The sequence below is a fragment of the Dryobates pubescens genome, chromosome Z (assembly GCF_014839835.1).
Source record: "Dryobates pubescens isolate bDryPub1 chromosome Z, bDryPub1.pri, whole genome shotgun sequence".
NCBI lineage: Eukaryota > Metazoa > Chordata > Aves > Piciformes > Picidae > Dryobates > Dryobates pubescens.
This window is the reverse complement of record NC_071657.1, coordinates 87,295,247-87,317,801: the sequence shown is the minus strand read 5'-3', so window position 1 is coordinate 87,317,801 and position 22,555 is coordinate 87,295,247. Positions and strand designations below refer to the sequence as shown.

The window sequence follows — 22,555 nt, the reverse complement described above, 5'->3', positions numbered from 1 at the left end:
CTATGGCATCTCAGTGTGTTACTAGACAGCAAGAACTTTAGGGAAAGATGTCCAAGACAGAGGTATTGTGCAGGACAGGGGACTGTCTGACTCATACCCCTTGCTGGGCACTTACAGCGCCAACGAAACGTCGACGTACTAAGCGATATTTGCAAAGACACAAAGCCGGTTCTGTCGTGTGTGATTTAGCAAACCCAGCTACAGTTACACTCCAACAGACAACTCCAACTGCTGCTAAAAGAGTTTATTAAAGACTGTACTAACAGTTCTCTTAACAATGGCACGTACAATGATTCAAATTCATGACAAATAGTGTGGAGCTTCGAAGAGCGTCAATACAATACACCATGCACAACAACAAAGCAGATGTGCCGTCTCAGAACTCTGTGAGCAGGCTCATGAAATACAGGAGTTGTATTGTACAGCTGTAAAAGTGTCAGAGAAAATAGAAAAAGGAAAAAAAAAAAAAAAACAACAACAAAAAAAAGTCATTCAGTATGCAGTCCTTGAATTTATTGACAGTATTACAGTACTTTATGGGCAAGGACTGGATTGTTCCAGCTGCACTTTCCAGAGCACAAGGGCAGCTGGAAACAGCAAAAATATCCCCAAAAAACAATAGAGACTCTCCAAGAAACATACCTCAGGAGCAATCACTGCTCCAGGCCTTCCTGCTTATGAATTTTCAGTCAGAAAGTCTGACTTCCCTGCAATCACTTTGCTCAGGACAGTGTTTTGTTTTGCAAGAAAACAAAACTGGGATGCTTCTTTAAGACAGTGCAAAAATATTTTCAGTAGCATGATGAAATCACAGGTTAATCACAATCAGCATGGATCAACTGCAGCACAGCCAACAGGGACTTTGTGACTAGAACCGAATGGACCTGCTGTCCCATGATCAGCACTCCAGACTGAGCGCTTGCAGAGGGGAGATGAGCTGCTCTCTCCCAAGCAAGCCATCATTTCCGAGTTCATAGTGAGGAACTGTCTCAGCTACTCCAGGGTAATAAAATGCTACACAAAGCCTGCAAATATTAAATTGTCTAACCCTATATCAACAGAAAAAAAGGGGGGGAGAGGGAAGAAAAGAATATTTAAGTGGAAAAAAAGTACATAGCAGCCATGTTATCTCTCGTGGCACTAAAGTTGTTCCCTTCCTTACTATGTCAGTCACAGTAGCCTAAGTGTGACTGGCGGAGTTCAGCAGCTTACAGCACCCCCATGGTGATGCTGATCCTCAGCAGCACGGGGCAGGGGTGGGGGATTTATATTCTCCAAGACACAACATCTAATTACAATGGCAGGGCAGCTGCAGCCTGCTCCTGGTGTGTTGCCTTCATTAGGAGATCTTATGCCCTTGTCCCACCGGTCTTGCCCATGCTCACAGCAACACATCCACGGTCACAGCATTCACTTCGTGTGTATCCTCAGACTGGTTTGCAACTGCTCTTTTGGGCCAACGTTGAGATGTCTGCGTATCACACCGGTGTAACCTGTGACAGAAGATCCCGTGGAAGCTCCACAGCACACAAATTGAACGAGAGAACTGTGCTCTGCCAAAACCCCACCATCATTATTCTTCTCCCAATTTCCACACAGTTGTGTGTTTGTATCATGGGGTGATTATGTAAAACCTTTTTAACATGTGCCAGCTTCAGAGGATAAAATCACAGTGCTGCATATCAACAAAACCCAGCATACCCAGCCTCCAATATAAAATAATTTATATACACAAAGCAGAATTTGCATCATAAATAAGAAGAGATTGCCTCATTCTCTATGGTGTCTTACCCAGCTACTGAAAAATAAATAATTCACATCAGATTGATGGATTTGTTTCCTGCACAGCACACGTGCGCTATCGGAACGGACAAAGACAACATGGAAAAAAACCTTTTGTAATCGATAAAAGAGAATTGTTGAACACTTGCACATATTGGCACAAGGCAGAAGAGAAAAGGGAAAATTACACAGCTCAGCTCAGGTGCCTTCCTCTGTGGAGCGGGATTCAGATTTCAACTTCACAAATTCTCTGGCAACTTCATCATTGGTTCTCTGAGACAGAATCCTCAGGACTGTAAGTCCAGTCTCATCCATGTGAATCCTGCGCCCGAGGGGGCACCAGCAAGCACAGCTTCCTTTGTCTGCTATGTCTCTGAGCTGCATCACTGCTATCCCCAGTACTCGGTCCTCCCGAGCAAAGCAGTAATCCTTCACACAGACTTGGAGCTCATAGGCATCAGGGCCATCTTCATTCCCCAGTATGCTGAAAACACACACAAGAAGTTTATTCACAGTTTCTCAGAATGCATAAATTCCTCTGCAAAATGAAGGGTTCAGCATCTGATCAGCTGAGCCACAGGCAAGTCCTTTATACAGAAAACCCTGGTCAGAGAGGGAGAAGTATAACCTATTGTGTATGGGCATTTTTGCTGATTTACAGCTGATAAAGGCAACCTGGCCACTTAAGAAGAAAAAACAAACAGCCCTTATCAAGTTGCCTTCACATCTGTGCGTGTGTGCTAAACTGTGAAATGAGAGGAGTGGAGAGCATTAAAGCTACGTTAATAGATTTTTCAGCTCAGATGCCTTTAAACGTCTGAGAGTTGCTTCAATTCAGTAATGTGTACTTTGATTAGATGAAGTCTTTGTTAAAAGATTCAGAGCCTTCCAGTAAAATAAAAGCTAATAAAAATACACCCCCAACCTTCCTGGCATTGAGAAGAAAAATGACAAATAAAATACAAAGAAAAGAGAAGGGATAAAATCCCTTCACTTAGGGGAGGCCTGCCTTTCCTCACATTGAGGAAAAATCAAATGCACAGTCGCTCTCCCTCAAGATGTTTACAGTCTTTTGTGGTTCTCCTCTCATTCTTACTGTACATCTGGATGAGCACTGCTCTGTAGTTCCCTTTGTTGGGCACGCCAAGAAGGAAGATGCCTTTGTAATAATGAAAGACAAGTAAGAGAGTGTTGAGAAAGACTGCATTTTAGCAGCGCGACTTACTACCAGTTTCAAGGGCTGTATCCTTGGCAACAAGTTCAGAAAGCATGTCTCACAGGTCAAGATGGGAAAAATACAGCATTAAGATTAAAAGAACTAAAAATATGTGATGAACTTTTAGCCTCACTCTACCAGTAAGATAGACAAAGTTCATTAAAATGGCAGAGCACAGCAAAATATCTTCATAGGACGCACGATGTGTTTCAGAAGGTAGGCAAAGGACACTGCTGGTATGGAACAGACATCAGCATCCCACCCACAACCAAATCTCCCATAAAATAGCTTTTCCTGCCAAGACACCAAAGGCTTGACCAAGATGATGGCTCATGTAGTCTTTTGGGCCCTAAGCAGGCTGTTTGTGGACACTGGACAACCCTTTCTGTCCTCTGCATCTGCACTTGCTATGTCAGATCCCCAGACTGTTTTTCCACACTTACAAGTGAAAAGTTTCATTGTATTTGGGAGCCCAGTTGTTGCTTTTTGACTTGGTTGTGAACTTCCTCTTCTTGTCACTCTGGTGGGGCCCAATCATGGTGATTTCAACAAACGGACGGAACATGCCAGATGTTTGCCACTTCAAGTCGTTGGCTGCCACAACTGGAAAAGAGTCACACAATGTGTTTTAAACAGCTGTTCCCATTGCTCTGGACACCTCTGCACTCTGCTCTGCTTTCAGTGTATTCTTTCAGAGGATGCAGTCCAACTCATTAGCACATGCCAGCATCCCAACACACACGAGCAGAACGTTTTTGTTATACAAAGGCTTGGGGAAGTGTGGCTGGAGAGCTGTCTGGCAGAAAGGGACCTGGGGGTTCTAATTGACAAGCAGCTGAATATGAGCAAACAGTGTGCTCAGGTAGCGAAGAAAGCCAATGGCATCCTGGCTTGTATCAGAAGCGCTGTGTCCAACAGGAGTAGGGAGGTGATTGTCCCCTTGTACTCAGCTCTGGTGAGGCCACACCTCAATTATTGCATCCAGTTTTGGGCACTTCAATACAGGAGAGATGTGGAGGTGCTGGAGTGAGTGCAGAGGAGGGCAATGAAGCTGGTGAAGGGCCTGGAGAATAAATCTTATGAAGAGCAACTGAAGGAGCTGGGGCTGTTTAGTTTGGAAAAGAGGAGGCTGAGGCGAGACCTCATCGCTCTCCACAACTACCTGAAAGGACATTGTGAGAGGCTGGTGCTGGTCTCTTCTCACAGGTGATTAGTGACAGAACAAGAGGGAATGGCCTCAAGCTGTGACTGGGTAGGCTTAGACTGGAAATTAAGGAAAAAAAAATTCACAGAAAGAGTGGTCAGGCATTGGAATGTGCTGCCCAGGGAGGTGGTTGAGTCACCAACCTTGGATGTGTTTAAAGGTCATCTGGATGTGGCTCTTGGGGATATGGTTTAGGGGTGAACCTTGTAGAGTAGGGTTATTGGTTGGACCTGGTGATCCTGAGGGTCTTTTCCAACCTGAACGTTTCTGTGATTCTGTGACAGATAAGCTTCTTTGCTCTAGTTTAAGTGCTGTGAAAGGAATTTAATGCTTGGGACAGCACTTAAACTTTGCAATATACAAGAAATAGTCAAGAAATGAGTCCAAAACCATCAGACATTCCTGCAGCTTTGGGCAGGCTGCTCTTCCAGTTTGGTGCTTACATTTACATCATGTGTGGGATGAGGTCAGTAAGTAAAAAGGGAGGGGTGGGGGGTGGCATTTTAGGGGCTGATAGTAAGGTCTCTGCTGAAAAGCAAGATGAGACTGCAGGTAAGATAAACAAAGGCCCATGAGATGTGGGTGGTTGCAGAACCTCATTCTCTCTTAGGCCACTGCAGGGAACCGTCTGAAACACCGGAAATAGCTCTGAAAATCAGTTGTTGTGCTGCAGTGTAGATTTAGCCAGAAGAGAAGCCTGAGGAGCTGTTTATATAGATCTTTAGAGGAAATTAAAGCAGTTAAGTATGCTGCATTCAAGCAGAGGAGACGAAGGAGGAAGAGGAAGCCCGGGATGAATCACTGGGTTATTTTCAGAGCAGGTCTTCAGGGACCAATGTGGCCTTCGGGACCGGGGAGAGAAGCCTCTGAACTCTTTGTGGCTCTGCAGTCTCTCAGTTTACACTGAGCAGTTTCACAACCTCACGCTGTCATGCTGCCCCACTGTCTGCAGCACAGGCTGAGCTGTGGTGGCGCCTGCTGAGAGTCATCATCTGATTTCTGTTTGTTTCACGTATCATTGCCAATAAACAACAGCACTGTACACTGCCTTGTCACTGGCTGGACAAGCTCATTTGCTGTTTCTTTACATGTTCCTGATGTGAAACAGGGAAAACAATTCTCGGTTCGCACCCTAGGAACTATCACAGAAACACAGCGGCTTCCAGCCAGGGATTTGCCTCAACACAGTCACAGCACCTGAGCAGTAAAACGTGCTTTGCCGTACCTTTCACTGTGACCTTGTGTTCACCGGTTCCTGGGTGGGTATACAGGTCAATCTGTATGGACACTTCACCCACAGGATCATCCACACCAGAGCCTGTTAGAAGAAAATTGACACCCCCACATGCATGCATGGATTATTATTGGCACCTGCCTTTGGTTTATGGCCTCAGCAAAGCAAGACAGCATTTTCACTGTGTTCCTTCCATACCTAGCTCTTCAGTCAACACCAATAATGTAACATTAGTGCAAGATAACGTCAGACCTGCAGGCTCAATATGCATAAACAGTAACATTTTTCCACTCCACCACAAAAATTGCATCCTGTGGAGAACAATAGTAAGAGTTTTTTAAAAAAAACAAATGACCTAAAGCTCGACAATGGACTCTCACAGAAAGTAAGGAATTCAAGAGGTTCCTGCCAAGCTATTGTGTGCACATGCAGGCATTCCAGTGGTGGGCATCAGCATTCCTGTCTGCTCAGGGAAGAAGGGAGGTAAAACCCCAGAGCAATACAAAAGCAGAAAGGAAATTTAGGGGGGGGGCGGAAATAGACAAGAGATGTTAGTGATTTGCACAGAGCCATAGTGCAGTCTCACCCTCCAAGAACCTTTTTCCACGTTGTACAACAGCTAAAAGTTGTCACCCTGACTGCCTATCTGCTTCCCTTCAGAGGATAATGAGAACCTGTTCACTGTTGTGCACCAGAAACAGTGAGAAAGAAGCACTCATAACTTGCATACTTATTTCCTTTCATCAATTAGCCAGGGAGAAAACAAGATGTAGCTTCATGGAGGAAAAGATAACATGTCATTCAATTCATGCATCATGATACTTAAAACTTTTGAACTTCTAATTCCAATTATCATTCAATACATGGAAATGACATTTTTCTGGGTAGGAAAGTCAAGATATAATGTAAATTACAGAATAAAGACTGCTTTGCAAAATGAAAATGAGCTCTTTGATAAGACAGTGAGATTGATTTTAATTTCTCTTTGATAACTGTCTGACCTCAGGCTGGCAATTAGCAATGCCGTTGTAACTGGGATACCTACAGGGTAATTGAGTCCTTATAAACAGCAGTGTTATTTTGTCAATTTTGAGGTTAAGACATCTTATTAGGTGAAAGAATTGATGTGTTTGAAATTCAAGATAATGAGCTTGAAGGGTATCATTAAACAAACATTTTGGTTAGATAGATCTAGCATGCCGACTTTCACAAGAGCAGTCCGCAGGCAGCAGAAAGTCTCATTTAAAACCCAGAGGTTAAGAGTTAATCTGTGCAGTTTTCTGAGGGCTACATGGCCCAGAACTGTAGGCAGTAAAAGTCACATTAATACACAAATAAAAGTATCTGAGCAAACAAAACAGAATCTCAAATGATTATCTCAGGGTAGCGTCTTCTTCTTAACCTGAGCACAACAACCAGCCTGTAGGCTGAAACATCTGTAAATGACCCTGAAGGTACTGTTTTCTCCCTGCTTAGAAGGACAGTATTCCTTCTTGCCTGTATATAAAAACAGAGCTCTAGGTATACTTAATTATTGATGTAACACATTTTAGGGTGCAGCTTATACTTGATGGCATTTGCCAGGGGAATATACAAGATTACCAACAGTATATAACAAACTTGTCAGGCCACACCTGCAGTAACATCAGTTGCCAAATACCCAGGACTTCAGTGTAGTTAACAGGCTAAAAAGAAGACACTGATGCTTCAGAGGAATGACAGTGGAATCATTTCATCACCTTTGAGGGAGACAAAATCTAGATATTTAAATAAAAAATTTAAAAAAAAAAAATTAACCTTCATTCTTGTCTTTTTCCTATAAGGATCTTGTTCTATTAACTGAAATGTTCAGAGACAAAAAAACCCCTTTGCAGACAGACAGTGAAAACTATTCTGAGCATGTATAACTGCACACATATACATGCTTGCACATTTAGGGACAAGGAGAATTAAATTTTGACATGGAAGTCTCATTGGTATTGTGATACTGGAAGGTGAAACTGCAGAACTGAGCTCGTGCAATGGGGTACAGAGGTATTTCACCTAAGATAAAATTAAACTAAGAAATAAAACACAGCAAGACTTATTTTTTCAGGGCTCTCCTGAGCACTCAGACTTTTAGTTACCCCCCTTCAAGCCAGATGGTTCAAGCTCGGCCATAGCCTTGAGTGCACAACCATGTATGACAGTAGCCCCTCTCAGCAGACCATATGCATGCAAGTCTAAACTTGAAACAAGCAATACACAGCCCATGATAAAGGGTAGGGGAACAAGTCTGTAGCATCTCTTCAAAAACAGTCCTCTTCTGAGACAGCTTTCATATCTCATGAATAAATCTCAAGCTTGAGGGACAGGCTTTCAGGCAAGCTACAGACTTCTAAACCACACAACCTGTGGCTCTGCATGTGGGATGCAAGCACTCGGTGAAAGTCCACTTCTACAAGGAGTGACTGGGAGTGGGTCTCTGGAAAAGGTTTCTGAGCACGGACAAGATGACTTCAAAAGCAAGGCAGTGGGCTAATGTTGTTATGGTAACAACATTAGTCTTGAACATACCCTTATCAGGAAGAATGTCCTCATTAGCGGTAAACCTAATACCTTTCCCATCATGCACTGAGACATGAATTCAAAAGGCAAGAAGCAAGCAGGATAAAGAGAGAAGAGCATGAATTATAATCCAATTAGTGGTGTCACTTAAACAAATACAAGACAAACATTCTAGCTCTTAATAGGCAAAATAACCTCTTAGGTCTTCCGCACCATCTCAGGCTTTGGAGAGCAAGGAAGGATGTCTGTGAGTAAGGGATTGTCTGAGTTAAAGCAAGACCAGAATTTGTGCTGGCATAACTAAACTGCAAGCTATGATCCAACTTTGCAAACATTTCACAGCAAAGTGCTACAGAAGCCTGCTCAGTAAGAAAATTAGGGTGACAAATACCTCACAAACTGGAAGATGCAGCTACTGAGCAGTGAAGTAAGAGAGGCAAAAGCTTGAACAGATCTGCATGCATCTCTCTCCTCCATAGGCTTGTGGGATGCTTTACTTATGCAAAGGGAAACATCAGCCAAGGAGTTCCAGTAAGCAGATGTTAGATGTAAATTCTAGTGCTGTCCCTTCAAAGCATGATCAGATCTTCACACCAATCTACTGGGGTAGTGCACCCATGCATTCTCCTTTTCTAGAGCAAATCCCAACAGCAAGTCATACCTTTCTCAGAGATATTCTATCTTTGATCCTATAAATATTAGGTAGCATAATGCAAGGCTTTTGATGCCCCAATAGGGTCCTAATCTCTGAAGCCCACTAATGTAGAAGATGCTGATTTGGACCAGCTCTGTGGCCTACTATGTCTAGTACCTATCTCCTAAGAAGTGGCTATACAAGGCACAAAGAAATGCCACCAGAGAGTTATGAGACATTATCAATGACTTTGTAATGAGGGCATCTTCTGTTCTAAAGCTAGAGCTTCATTCTTTTTATGCTTCTTGAAAAAATATATATAATTAAAAATCCCTCCCCCCATAACTTCTGTGACAACCCAGTGTATTCCTGCTGATCTTAGATGATGTTCAATTACCTTTGTGTATCTGCTGAACACCTGCCCTCAGCAGTTTCCTAGTCAAATCATGCACTGCATGAAGCTGCTTCCTTAGATTAGCTTTGAATTTGCCACTGTGCAACATCAACAGAACATATTCTTCCACTAAATTTAAACTCTCCTGACTAGCAGAGAGCATAGAACAGCAGTGCTGCACACACCCTTGTATCTTAGCTCAACACAACAATGGAATAGGATCCATGTAGAAACAAGCTTCAATTCACAGTCTGGATATACAATGGAAAACATCTGCCATGGAACAGCAAAGGCTGAAAACACACTAGGTACACAAGTTCCTCCCATCACAAAGTGTTTTGTGTAACTCTAATGGCAACGGCCCCGTTCCTGGACTCCCTTGTGGATGTTGCAGTCTTTGGCCTCTCTGGCCACTGGATGTCATCGTTGCTCTGCTGGGACGCAGCAATAGGACCATTCTCTCAAATGCAGGTACTGACTAGCTAAGTTACTTGTTTCAATGTAATATATTCCAACTTAAGAATAAATCATGCTGCTAAAGGCAAGGATGATTTAGCCCACGAAAACTACACTTAACTTTTCATTTTGAAAACAAATATGGTTTTGCTCAAGCATTCTCAGTGCTTTAGAATAGAATACATAGAATAAACCAGGTTGGAAGAGACCTTTAAGATCATCGCGTCCAACCCATCAACCTATCCAACACCACCTAAACAACTAACCCATGGCACCAAGCACCCCATCAAGTCTTCTCCAGTGGCTGTGGACTGCAGTATTGAGCAGACTCCTTCACACATGAGGGAAAAGCTTCTTGTCTAGGAAGGGTATTGCCATTAATTTCAGGGCTCAGTGTGACAGCACACCGACAACATCAGTACAGCCTGTGGGGTTGTCAGTTCTCATAGGCTTGGAAGGATTAAAGGAAAATGGACCCCAAGCCAACAGATGAGAAAAAGACACTCCCCCTCCCCCCCAACCCCAGAGTTGTATGACTTTTGATGCTGAGATGGAGTAGACAATCCCAAGCTTGTATTTAAACAGCCTGAAAACTTAAAATATCAGTTTTGGTTTTGACCTAATCTATAACAGCCTTTGTCCCTTCTTCCTGAGATTACTGAGATTCGTACTCAGCCAGTGAAGGTCCCTGACTAGAGACCAAATTGTTCTCTACAACAGTCTGGAGATGTTTACATGAAAGCAACGAAAGACAGAGAAAATTAACTTCTTACCCTTTACAAATCAATTAAATAACACTATTATTGTGCCTTCCCCAAGAGCTACCAAAGAACTCAGGTGACTCATGCCAGCAGTTCACACTAATATGTTGTAGTGGTTTTTAATCATCTAGGTTGCACATATCCTGTACTGGCTGCAGACAGAACAGTGCCTTTGTTGCTCTCCTAAGAGATTTCTTCTTTTACAGGCAGTGTGCAGCTCTGTGACTCATTACATTGCTGTCAATCAGCCTTAGGACTACACAGGTTGCTGGCAGCTGGCCTGTGGCACAGGCATTTCTGTGGTGGTGGTGTCTTGCCGAAATGGTCTCTCACACCACTGTGTATGTCTCAGTACAGTAACTTCAAATGTCACTGAAGGCACCCGCCCATATTAACTCACGAAACGTGACTGTTAAGTGAGAATTGCAGGGGGGGGGGAAGCTCATAAACACCCCAGGCCTTATGCTTCATGTATTTCTGCTCTTGCAAAATGTAGCTGTTGAGTGGGAAATGACCCCCTTTCCCTCCTTCCCATTTCCAAAGCTCTGAACTGTCACATTTCCAGAAACATTTGCTACCAAAAATACTCAACAAACTGGCAGTACAAGACAGAGCAATTACAAACAGAGCAGACAGCTCTATCAAACTTTGCCAACAGCACAAAAGAGTCTTACCCTGAGCTGTCTGAGTCTGGACAAAGGTTTTGATGAGAGTGTCTGTGGTTTGAGTGTAGAGAGAGAGTGCGTATCGAAGTGACTGCAGGTCTGGACTCTTCTCCAAGAAAGTTTTCTTCAGACCATTCCCACCAGCATGGAAATATTGCTGAGTAAAAAGAAATGGGAAAAATACTGAGGAAGGCTTGCAGCCAGTAATCAGCGTTTAAAAGTGATTGTGTGTGTGGATGGGAAAAAGATAGAACATTTCACAAAACAGCTTCTGCATTGAAAATGCAGCTCCTAGACCAACTAATACCATCTGCCCATGGCTTTCCTCTTCCAAGGCACTTACATATAAATAAATTGGTTCCCTGCACATGTCAGTCACCTGAGCCTATATACATGGCAGTATCGCTCACTCAGTGACTTTATCACTAACAGCAGCAACACTCTTGCCACATCCTGAACTGGGGCAGGCACTGTTCTTCCAAATAGTATTTGGGATAGAGCAAGGGAAAGACAGAAACATAAATGGAATCACTTACTTTGATTGTATCCAGTGCTAGATCCAAAACAGCACACTGCTTTGGAGTGAGACTCCTAGTTTCTTCTCTCACCATATGATCCTGCAAACAACCATTACATTTGACATGAGTATGCTGTCAGAAACTGAACCAAGAGGAATTCCCACTCAGTTTCTGTGGATTCATACTGTACCTATGCGGCCAAAGCATTAATTCAGCTGCTTAAGGAATGCTTAATGGAGTCTTTCAGAGCCACTTACTACAGCTTAACTTGAAAATAAACCCACTTTCTCTGTTTCTTGCAAGAACAGAAGAGGGAAATAAGGAAAGGAACCCAACAGAAATAAATAGTAACGTAAAATCACAGTTTGTCTCTCAGATAACCCAAACAGATGTCTGCTTGCTACCTGTTATTCTAGAACAGCCACAGCAAAACTCTCAAACATTACCTAAACCAAGGAATCAAGAATCAGATACTGGGGAAAGTTGTTATATGGTTTTTGTGGATTTTTATTCTTAATTCTTTCATCTACAAAGGTCACTAATTCTTCACATTGGTCATGCAGAGGAAGAAAAAAACCACAAAACCCCCCCAAACAACACATTCTAGAAAATGTCTTTGTTGTTGTTCCCATTAAGGCCTACAATCTCCAATAGTGAAGAGCCAAGAATCCCTTGGGAAGGGATAGCCCTACTAGACCCCTGCCAGACTACAAGGATGTGACATCCTTTGGTATTTCACTAAGCTCTTTCTGTCTGGTGCCTAGTCTAGGTTTCAGGGGGAAATGGCACATTTAGGAAGTCAAAGCTTTGCATAAATCCAAATTCTAACTGAGCTGCTGGAGGATCAGGCCAACTGACTGCAGCTTGGTGCTGAAGCATTCATTAAAAAGACGCTGGCAAATCAAGCCAAGGCTGCTTATCCCTACTTTAAACATCTGATAAAAGACAATTTCCAGGAGACACATCCACTAAATTGTCTTTGAGTAAAGCAGGCTTAGTGTGTGGCATCACTCAATGTGTGCATTTCACACTGATAAACCATCCTGAATCCTGGTGATTCTTCACATTGCCTGGTGCTGTTCCTGTTCATTATCAACCATGACCCATCTCCTGTCTGATGGAGATGGGGCTCACTGCACTCCAGGTGAAGTGCTAGGCATTTGCCATGCTTCTCACAGACATCTAGCTAATACCTTTGCACAGTACTGTACTAAACTGTAAAGAAGATGTCTCTCAAGCAGTAATACTTTGGACAAGTTTGCAACACACTTTCCTGAGTAATAAAGACATGCCTCAATTTGCCTCTTTCCCCTACACAGGATGATGCTGGTCTGGGGACCTACGTGCACTGGCACAGTACACTGTAAGCTGCAACTTATCTTCTGTTTCAATAAGCTGTCCTTAGGGGAGCAATGGCTTTCCTTCCCCTTCTTCATGAGCTTGGAGTAATTCAATTGAAGATGATGTGGCTTCACACTTCAGTACACAGAGAGTAAAACATCCTTTTCTCTGTCTGACAGTCACATTAAGTGCACAATCAGTCAGAGCCCAAGGCCACGCTCATGGAAGAGGCAAGTTTAGTCAGGGTTGCTGTGACTCCAAGGCAGAGTGACTTTCATGTCTGTTGAAATGACTTTCTAGATCTGTCTGCCGGATTCCACACACTTTGACACAAACCAGATGGTCATCACTTTTCTCTTAAACACCTAAAGAGCTCATTAAGCCCCACTCTGAGCGGTCACCCTGCTGCTGCTCATGCTGTCAGCACACAGCAACACCTCACTGCTTTCTAAGGGACCCTCCCAGTGCCATGTACTTCAATGCATTATGCAAAAATAGCCCAGTGACTGGACTGGTAATGCTTGCACCTACACACAGAGGAGCCCACAGCTGTCATTCCCCTGCATACCTGCCCTCTGCAAATCCCACACTATTCCAATAAAGGACTGCAGAGTGCTACCCTGCACTTCCCAGATTGCTAGCTAGGAGCAAGCCACAAATACTTACATCAAATAATTATGCAACTTCTGGCAGAAGTAGTTGAAAAAAATATAAATTAAAAAACCAAATTCCTAAGTCGCTCAGACTCATCCCTGCATTCTCTACAGGTGCTGTCAGAAGAACCTGAGTGGTCAGAGCTCAGACAGTTACCCTGGGGGCAGATCTTGGGAAAGAAGGCTGCTGTTTCCTGCTCCAGCTGCTGGCTAATAAGCAAACTGAGCAGAAAGAGTTTGATAATAAATGGGAGGCAGATATTTGGCACCAAGGTGTCAAGCCTATGGTTGATTTTCTAAGCATTTTAAAATGCTCAGTGAAACTGATTTGTCATCAGGACAAGTGCCTGTGCTTGTCAGGTCTGTCAGTCTCAGTTTTCAGCTGAGTTATCTGATTCACTAGGGCTCTGTTCCTGCTATTCTATTTAAGACAAATAAACTTTAAAATCCTTCCCATAGTTTTTGCTGACTTATAGTTGAACAGCAAAATGCACAGGAAGTGCAGCTCTGAAAAGCCATTTCCTCATGCCTTCCCTGTTTGCTCATATGTGCCTGAAAAAAAATAGAAGGTGAAAAAAATCCAACAATATATCCATGATGCTTACAGAGACCCAAATGACTTACACTCTTGTAACATCTTTACTCTCCTGGAAACCTTTGGGTGCAATGTCAGCTCACACCAACTCACAGAACTGAAGTTCTGCAGAAAATTCAGGTGGCAGAGTGTTTTCACACTTGTGTATTGGCCCTCTTGCCACGTAAAAAAGTCCTTGAACATGCACCAGGACTTGTCTGGTTTGCATGGTTACATGTATTTCTAAAAATGCAGACCAGAGATACTGAAGATAAGCTTTACATTAACTGAACAGAGGATAAAGCTGGTGCTGAGGAATGGCCTTCATCTGACCTCTGCAAATGCAAGCTGGCAAAGCTTCCAATTAATTTGTGGCAAAAGGCAGCCTGTCTATATTAAGAAATTCCAGTAATGAGACCGTATGAAAGTCATAAAAGATAACAGTGATGTCACTGGCTGTGCCTGAGAACACAAGCAAGCCACAGGAACTCACAGTCATCTATGCAGGAACCTGACCCTGTGACCTAGGAGAAGAAATGGAGCAAATTCAGAGCTCTCCCAGCTTTGACACTGAGTGTGCAGCAGAAGGCAGGGATGGCAACTGCTTCTCCTCCAAATGCAGGGCTCTTGGGGATGTTTTGAAGGGGAAAGAGGACTCCCAGGAAAAAGAAGTCACATTTGGAGGTTCAGCTCCCACTCTCCCAGGCTGGCTACAAACTTGTCTACCCCTACCTTCCATGGAAGTGATGCAGAGCACTGTAAGCGCAGGAAGCATCATAGGAAGTGCAATCCTTGGCAGACACTGTTTCACCAGGAAGGACAGCATCTGACTGTGGGAATTCACGAGACTGTCTTCCAGCATGTGTGGAAGCTATTCCCTTGAGGAACCACACTTGCAGGTTTATGCTATGTCACTGTTAACTGCTTTGTACCAGCCTCAGAATACAGCTGGAGAACAGCATGTGCATCTAATGACAAACGTGCATGACCAGATCACTTACGAGGAATGCTAACAAACACTAGCTTTAATAATTGTGTGCTGTCCTGGCTCATAAACCTACTTATGTAAAATGTATCTACCAGACATGAAATATAGTCATACAAAGACAGCTGCAGTAAGTGCATACATACACACACACAAAAATAATTATGGGAAAAGACAAATGCATTTTGAAATTACACTAATCACTTCAGAGAATGGCTTTTGCTGAGTGAAGATTCCCCTGATCATGCTCTAAGACAGAGTTCATGTTCAGTTCTGTGTTCTATGTAACGGTGTGTGCACTGTGACACTCCAGATTAGAGACCCTCTTGTACAATACCTGTTTTGTATCAGAAGTCAAACCACAAAAAAGTGCAATTTGAATGTTACACAGCATGGCTATTGCCATACCATTCCTGTTGTGACCAGTGAATTAATGCTTGGTTGTCTTACGATGGAGCATTACTACATGCGTGCCACATGTCATGCACTGTCACGCCGTGCACTGTCACAACACATCGACACAGCCTTCTTGCTAAATGCCGGCTCGCCTGTAAAGAGAGCCCATGCAGAAAGAAATTTCCAGACACAGGCTCTCTTCCATAAGCAACAGTTATTTCAGCAACAGTTCATACAATTCATCAACAGCACAATCATCTTTCTGACCAACATCTCATTACCAGGATCACTCCTCTTTTACAGATGGGGATACAGAGGAACTAGTCAGACATTAAGAGCACTGCTGTATTGAATTTTCACATCGGTATACCGAACCGATCACCGTGTCCACAGAAGACAAAAACTACACTGATGATTAAATCCACAATAAAATTCAACAGTTAAACACAACACTACTGTTAGCAGAATGTATTTAAAAGCACATTTAATGCATTCAAAAACATTTCTCTAAGACTACATTTATCAACAAACCTCTGGAAGCACAAGACATGAGACTCGCTACTACAATTTCACGCTTACACACATGGACATTAACACAAGCCATGCAGAACAATACCTTTAGCTTTGATAAGTGTCCCAGTTCCTTAGCAGCACTGAAAATCAACTGTGTGCCCTATGATTGCAAGAAGTCAGAAAAGAAGGGATGAAGGGGAAAAAAGATTATAAACAAGCTTTGAATGTTTTCCCTTTGAGCAAGGCAAGTCAGTCCACAACCAGAACCTTACATAACTACCCCAAGGCAAGTCACAATAACTTGACTCCTTGCCAGTTTATTACCTAGTATAAAACCTGGCATTTCTGTGCATACAACATCAAGAACTATTTCGGAGCACAGCATCCTGCTAACTGGTTCACTCTTGCTTACAGCAGCCATGTATTTAAACAGGATGTGCCTTCAAACAAATGGCATGGACCGGGGTGGGGGGTGAAGGCAAGTGCACTGGCTTTGTCTCCAAGTGCAACTTTATATTTCAAATCTAAATATACATGAAGACAGAATAAGACCATGCAAAGCAAAAGGTCACACAAGTGATCGTAATCTCTCTGTAGAAGTAGAGAAGGCAGATCAGACACAAAACTGGATCTGAGTGTTTTTTGCAAACAAAGCTCAGTGAATGTTATGGTATCACTGGTATACATCACAAGCTTGGCCAACAGCTCTCCTTCTCCACTGTTGCTTACTGATGGTTTATGACCAATGAAGAAACAAAACTCATGGGAAATCTTGTACGTATGCTCTTGTATAATGGACTTCCACATACTGTCTCTGCAAGGATTACAACTAATATATTTTTCCTTTTCCCAATTAAGTCCAAAAGTCAATGAGAAAGCCCAAAGCAGCCAAGACAGTTCTTCAGACTCTCCTCCCAGAGATGCTTTGCGGGGTATGCCGGAAATTATTTTCCTCTACTTTGCTCCTTTTCATTCATCTAATGTTGCCTTCTTCTTTAAAAAAGTCACATCTGCCTATTACTCCACTGAGCATAGAACTCTAGCCTACTGTAATTTTGGCTATGAATTGTGCATTTATTGAATCATGAAACTTTGCCCTCCACTTCAGACTAGTGGGCTGTAGGGACAAAACAAAGTCACACATGACTCCTCTTTGCTAATTAAACCTTCCCAGAGCAACTAATCCAGCAAGGGACATGGCTTCAGCCAGTACTCAACAGATACCTAACAGATGCACCTGCTCGTCTGCATAATTGGTTACAAAGCTTGTTTGACTGATGGGTCTTAAAACTTAAGGTTTTCATGCCTGGTAACCAAGTAGAAAGAAAACCAAAACCAAAACAAACCCACATATTTATGACCTGAATTTTGAAAAGGTTAAATGAGTAGTATCAAAACACACTAAAATTAACTTTTCCTGAGCCATTCTTTTCATCCTTCATTGGACACTTATTTTTCCTGTACACTTGAACAACAACAACATTAACTAGCCTAGGCAGGTAATCTCCCTGCCACAGGTTGCTAAGGAGGGCAGGTTGGTAACACTGAGCAATAACCAGGGATTTGTTACGCTTCAAGGAACAAAGCTGCTCAGATAACTACTCCTCAGTTCTTGGCCAGTAAGAAAATCCCCATCAATCAATGCCAATCCCTGTCAGTGTGTCTGCAAGAAGTTTCTTCAGGTTTGTCATCAGTGCTGGTAGTATCTAATGAAAATCAGGACAGCAGCTCCTCCTTTGCCAAATGGCATTCTTGTAAACAAGATGCTATCCCTCCCCAAAACACGTTATTTTTTAATGGGAAACATATCACAAGACTCTACAGACAGCACTTATTCCAGGTATGTCTCCAGGGAGTGAAGACAACAAACATATCAAGAAGCTTTGAGAAAAGCTGCCCACAGCAGAATTTATTAAAATGTCAAGAGCACAATGTGAGGGAAAACAAAGTCCTTATTCTGAAACATTTCTGCCTAGATTTGTGGCAAATGTGGCTGGGAATGTGACAGACCTTAATGCTGGTTTTCCAGGTTCTTCCCAGGAAATTAGTTTTAGCTTCTTAAAACTTTTTGGAAACATAAAACACATTGATAGCCCATAACACAATGGCTTTTAATTCCTTGTTAACAACCTGACTGTTTTATTCCTCAAAGGTAAAGCATTTAGAGGAAGATCATCGGCTGGCTGAAGTCTAATTGCTAGAAGCCAACAGAGCAGCGCTGATTTGTGTTGCGTGAGGCTCACACTGTCATAGCTTAACTATCCTACCACTCAGCTGATAAAGTTAGGAAACAAAAGACTGCAGCAAGTCTTCTGAATTCCAGCCCCTTTTTGAAAAACATATTATTACTCAGGCTTACTTTTTGGGACCATACCAATGCAAGGAAGTTTCATCTGAGATTGTACATTTCTTCCCTAGATTTAATTCCTACATTCGATGACAACGCGACCTGGTGATCTGTTAGCATAACTGAAGTTAATTAAAAAAAATTAATTCATCATCAATGAATGTCTGCTACCACCCATTAAAGACTAAGAGTATTTTTTAGCTCCTTGGGTGCATTAAACTCTGAGGCTTAAATGTGAGTGCAAAAAGAGGAGGGGAGGGAAGGGAAGGGGAGGGGAAGGGGAGGGGGAGGGGAGGGGGAGGGGAGGGGGAGGGGAGGGGAGGGGGAGGGGAGGGGAAGGGGAGGGGGAGGGGAGGGGGAGGGGAGGGGGAGGGGAGGGGGAGGGGGAGGGGAGGTTCAGAGAGGAGAGGAGAGGAGAGAAACCAGGTTGAAAGAGACCTTCAAGATCATCGTGTCCAACCTATCATCCAACAACACTTAATCAACTAACCCATGTCACCAAGCACCCAAGTCTCCTCCTGAACACCTCCAATGATGGTGACTCCACCACCTCCCTGGGCAGCCCATTCCAATGGGCAATCACTCTCTCTGTGTAGAACTTCTTCCTAACCTCCAGCCTAAACTTCCCCTGGTGCAGCTTGAGACTGTGTCCTCTTGTTCTGGTGCTGGTTGCCTGGGAGAAGCGCCGGGTGCTGCACTTTGGCCACGGCAACCCCATGCAGAGCTACAGGCTGAGGTCAGAGTGGCTGGAGAGCTGCCAAACAGAGAGGGACCTGGGGGTGCTGATTGACACCCACCTAAACATGAGCCAGCAGTGTGCCCAGGTGGCCAAGAAGGCCAATGGCATCCTGGCCTGTATTAGGAATAGTGTGGCCAGCAGGAGCAGGGAGGTCATTGTGCCCCTGGACTCTGCATTGGTTAGGCCACACCTTGAGTCCTGTGTCCAGTTCTGGGCCCCTCAGTTTAGGAAGGACATCGAGACACTTGAACGTGTCCAGAGAAGGGCAACAAGGCTGGAGAGAGGCCTTGAGCACAGCCCTATGAGGAGAGGCTGAGGGAGCTGGGATTGTTTAGCCTGGAGAAGAGAAGGATCAGAGGTGACCTCATTGCCCTCTACAACTACCTGAAGGGTGGTTGTAGCCAGGTGGGGGTTGGTCTCTTCTCCCAGGCAATCAGCACCAGAACAAGGGGACACAGTCTCAAGCTGTGCCAGGGGAGGTTTAGACTCGAGGTGAGGAAAAAGTTCTTCACTGAGCGAGTCGTTCGTCATTGGAATGTGCTGCCCGGGGAGGTGGTGGAGTCGCCGTCCCTGGAGGTGTTCAAGGGGAGATTGGACGTGGCACTTGGTGCCATGGTCTAGTTGTGAGGTCTGTTGGAACAGGTTGGACTTGATGATCCTTGGGGTCTCTTCCAACCTTAGTTACTGTGATACTGTGATACTGTGTGAACCTCTGCCTGTCTACAACCTCCCTTCAGGTAGTTGTAGAGAGTAATAAGGTCTCCCCTGAGTCTCCTCCTCTCCAGGCTAAGCAACCCCAGCTCCCTCAGTCTCTCCTCATAGGGCTTGTGCTCCAAACCCCTTACCAACTTTGCTGCCCTTCTCTGGACATGCTCCAGCAAGTCAACATCCTTCCTAAACTGAGGGGCCCAGAACTGGACACAGTACTCAAGGTGTGGCCTAACCAGTGCTGTGTACAGGGGCAGAATGACCTCCCTGTTCCTGCTGGCTACCTGCCCATACAGAGATTAGGACACACATGCAGTTCAAAGACCACTGTTTCATGCAAGGCTAAGAAATCTTTTCCTCCTCATCACAGAGGTAGTCCTGGACTTTCCTGCTCCTAGCTAGCACAAGAGGGAGGATTCATTTAAACTAACACCAGTTCAGAAAGGTTTTGGAAAACCTTTTAAAGCCACCATCTCCACAACAGAACAGTTCTGGGAGTGGTGTCACTTGCATATGAACCTGAAGAACAGCTGTTTTGGAAGTCATGTGTAAAGTCTGCCCACAGCTTGAAGAAAATGTTGTTCTTAACCCTGGGCCACATTCTCATTTAGTGAACATAAGTCTGATGAGTAGGGAAAAAAAAAAAGGCAGAAGCAAGTGCAAGTGCAAATAGAGCCTCACATGAATGGCTGCAGCACACTGTGTGAAATAAATCAAGGAAAGACTCCAGAGGTATCATCTGTGTGTAAATTAAGCAACTCTTCACTGACCTGACTAGTCACTGTTGGCATGCTGTAGTTTCATCCTGAGCAGTGAGGGATAAAGAAATGTATAACTCATCTGCTAATATCTCCTGCTGCTGTGCACTGAACCCCAAAATAAGGATTCCCAGAGAGCTATGTCTGCATATCTGCTCATCCAAAACACAGAGTGTTTAATTAAATGCTGACCTTTACTTAAACTAGTGAGGTGTAAACTGCTTGGTGAGTTACTGGAGGTGGTTATGTTGCTACTAATCTCACAATGCAGGGGCAGTCAATGCTCAGAGAGGTAGAAGACATTCATCTGAAAGTCATTTAAGGTACCTGCAGCTCAGGTCCTCAGAGTGGGAGTCTGTAAAATTGCCCTGTCTCTACTGGGGCAGCTCACAGGCAGTAGCTGACTGCTTACTCACCTAAGCCAACACTATACAAAATCTTCCAGAAGCAGCAGAGAATGGAAGAGCAGAGCTCAGATTATCTTCCCCATGTAACACAGGCAAAGCTAATCTAACTGGAATTGATCAGTCAGGAAAGTAATGGGCACCAAAGCACTGTGCAGTAACAGGCCCATGTAAGCGACACGTGAGACAGGCAGTAGTGTTTCAGGAACATTCTACTGGAGGATGCTTTCCACGACCAGCACCAAAACCACTTTCGCACCTCCAGCAATTTTAGAGAAAGGAGAGAAAACATTCCATAAAAAGGGACTCTTTCCTACCATGAATATCTCCTATGGGCTGCCCAGGGAGGTGGTGGAGTCACCATCACTGGAGACGTTTAAGAAAAGACTGGATGGGGCACTTGGTGCCATGGTTTAGTTGATTAGATGGTGTTGGGTGATAGGTTGGACTTGATGATCTCAAAGGTCTTTTCCAACCTGGTTAATTCTGTAATTCTAATTCTATTCTAATACTTCTTCAGGGTTGCAGAGGACTTTTAGAAGGCAAGTCCCTATCCAGTGGTCCTTCAACCATGCGGGGGCAGCCCTCTATTGCTGAGAGCTGGGAGGAAAATAAGTGCCTGCATATATATCTGAGTCTCATGTGGTCTCAGAAGAAAAACAAAACAAACCAACCAAACAAAAAATCCCAAACAGAAAGTAAAATTAAGTAAGAGGTGCATGGCAGAGAAGTAGAACAGCAAAGAGAAAGTACTGCTTCTGCCCACACTGCCAATCCTGAGTTTTGCATTGTCTAGTTCTGCCAGCCTTCACTACTAGGCATGATGAAAAACCTAGTGCTGTCAGAATAGATCACTAAGTCCCAGGGGATAGTAGAAGAGGCCCTTTGTCCTTGTATCCCATCAAGCCTCACCACAAGTTCCCCATTCAAGGACTGCAGACAAGATCATTTTAATCAATGCACTGTTTAAAACCACCCTTCTGAAACAGCCACTCTCTAGTATGACTAGTTCAGCCTTGTCACAAAATCACTCTGGTTAGAAAAGACCTTTAAGATCATCAAAACCAACTCTATCAGGGCCACCATATCCTTAAGCACCACATCTAGACAGCTCTCACATACACCCAGGGATGGTGATTCAACCATTTCCCTAGGCAGCCAGTTCCAGTCTTTGATAACCCTTTCAGCATAGAAGTTTTTCCTAATGTCTAACCTGAACTTCCCCTGGTGTAACTTGATGCCATCTCCTCTTCTCAGTTGTGACTATGATAGAATACATAGAATACATACATAGAATAAACCAGGTTGGAAGAGACCTTCAAGATCATCGCATCCAACCCATCAACCAATCCAACACCACCTAAACAACTAACCCACGGCACCAAGCACCCCATCAAGTCTTCTCCTGAAAACCTCCAGTGATGGCGACTCCACCGCCTCCCCAGGCAGCCCATTCCAATGGGCAATCACTCTTTCTGTATAGAACTTTTTCCTAACCTCCAGCCTAAACCTCCCCTGGCGCAGCCTGAGACTGTGTCCTCTTGTTCTGGTACTGGCTGCCTGGGAGAAGAGACCAACATCTGTCTGTCTACAACCTCCCTTCAGGTAGTTGTAGAGAGTAATAAGGTCACCCCTGAGTCTCCTCTTCTCCAGGCTAAGCAACCCCAGCTCCCTCAGCCTCTCCTCGTAGGGCTTATGTTCCAAACCCCTCACCAGCTTCATTGCC

At 43.9% G+C, this 22,555-nt stretch overlaps 1 protein-coding gene across 5 annotated transcripts in view; it reads right to left on the bottom strand.

Annotated features, from left to right (window-relative positions):
- Positions 1-1,491: 1,491 nt before the first annotated feature.
- UNC13B (unc-13 homolog B) overlaps positions 1,492-22,555 on the bottom strand; it is a 123,255-nt gene continuing 102,191 nt past the window's right edge. For 3 of the 5 annotated variants that reach the window (XM_054178624.1, XM_054178623.1, XM_054178625.1), the window contains 7 exons: positions 15,977-16,033; positions 11,430-11,510; positions 10,903-11,050; positions 7,993-8,049; positions 5,428-5,520; positions 3,442-3,601; positions 1,492-2,266 (listed from right to left, as the gene is read on the bottom strand). In XM_054178624.1, the coding sequence (XP_054034599.1) occupies positions 1,981-2,266; positions 3,442-3,601; positions 5,428-5,520; positions 7,993-8,049; positions 10,903-11,050; positions 11,430-11,510; positions 15,977-16,033 (882 nt within the window). In that variant the 3' untranslated portion in view covers positions 1,492-1,980. The remainder of the gene's footprint in view (positions 2,267-3,441; positions 3,602-5,427; positions 5,521-7,992; positions 8,050-10,902; positions 11,051-11,429; positions 11,511-15,976; positions 16,034-22,555) is intronic. The other 2 variants (XM_054178626.1, XM_054178628.1) reach the window with 1 other exon arrangement.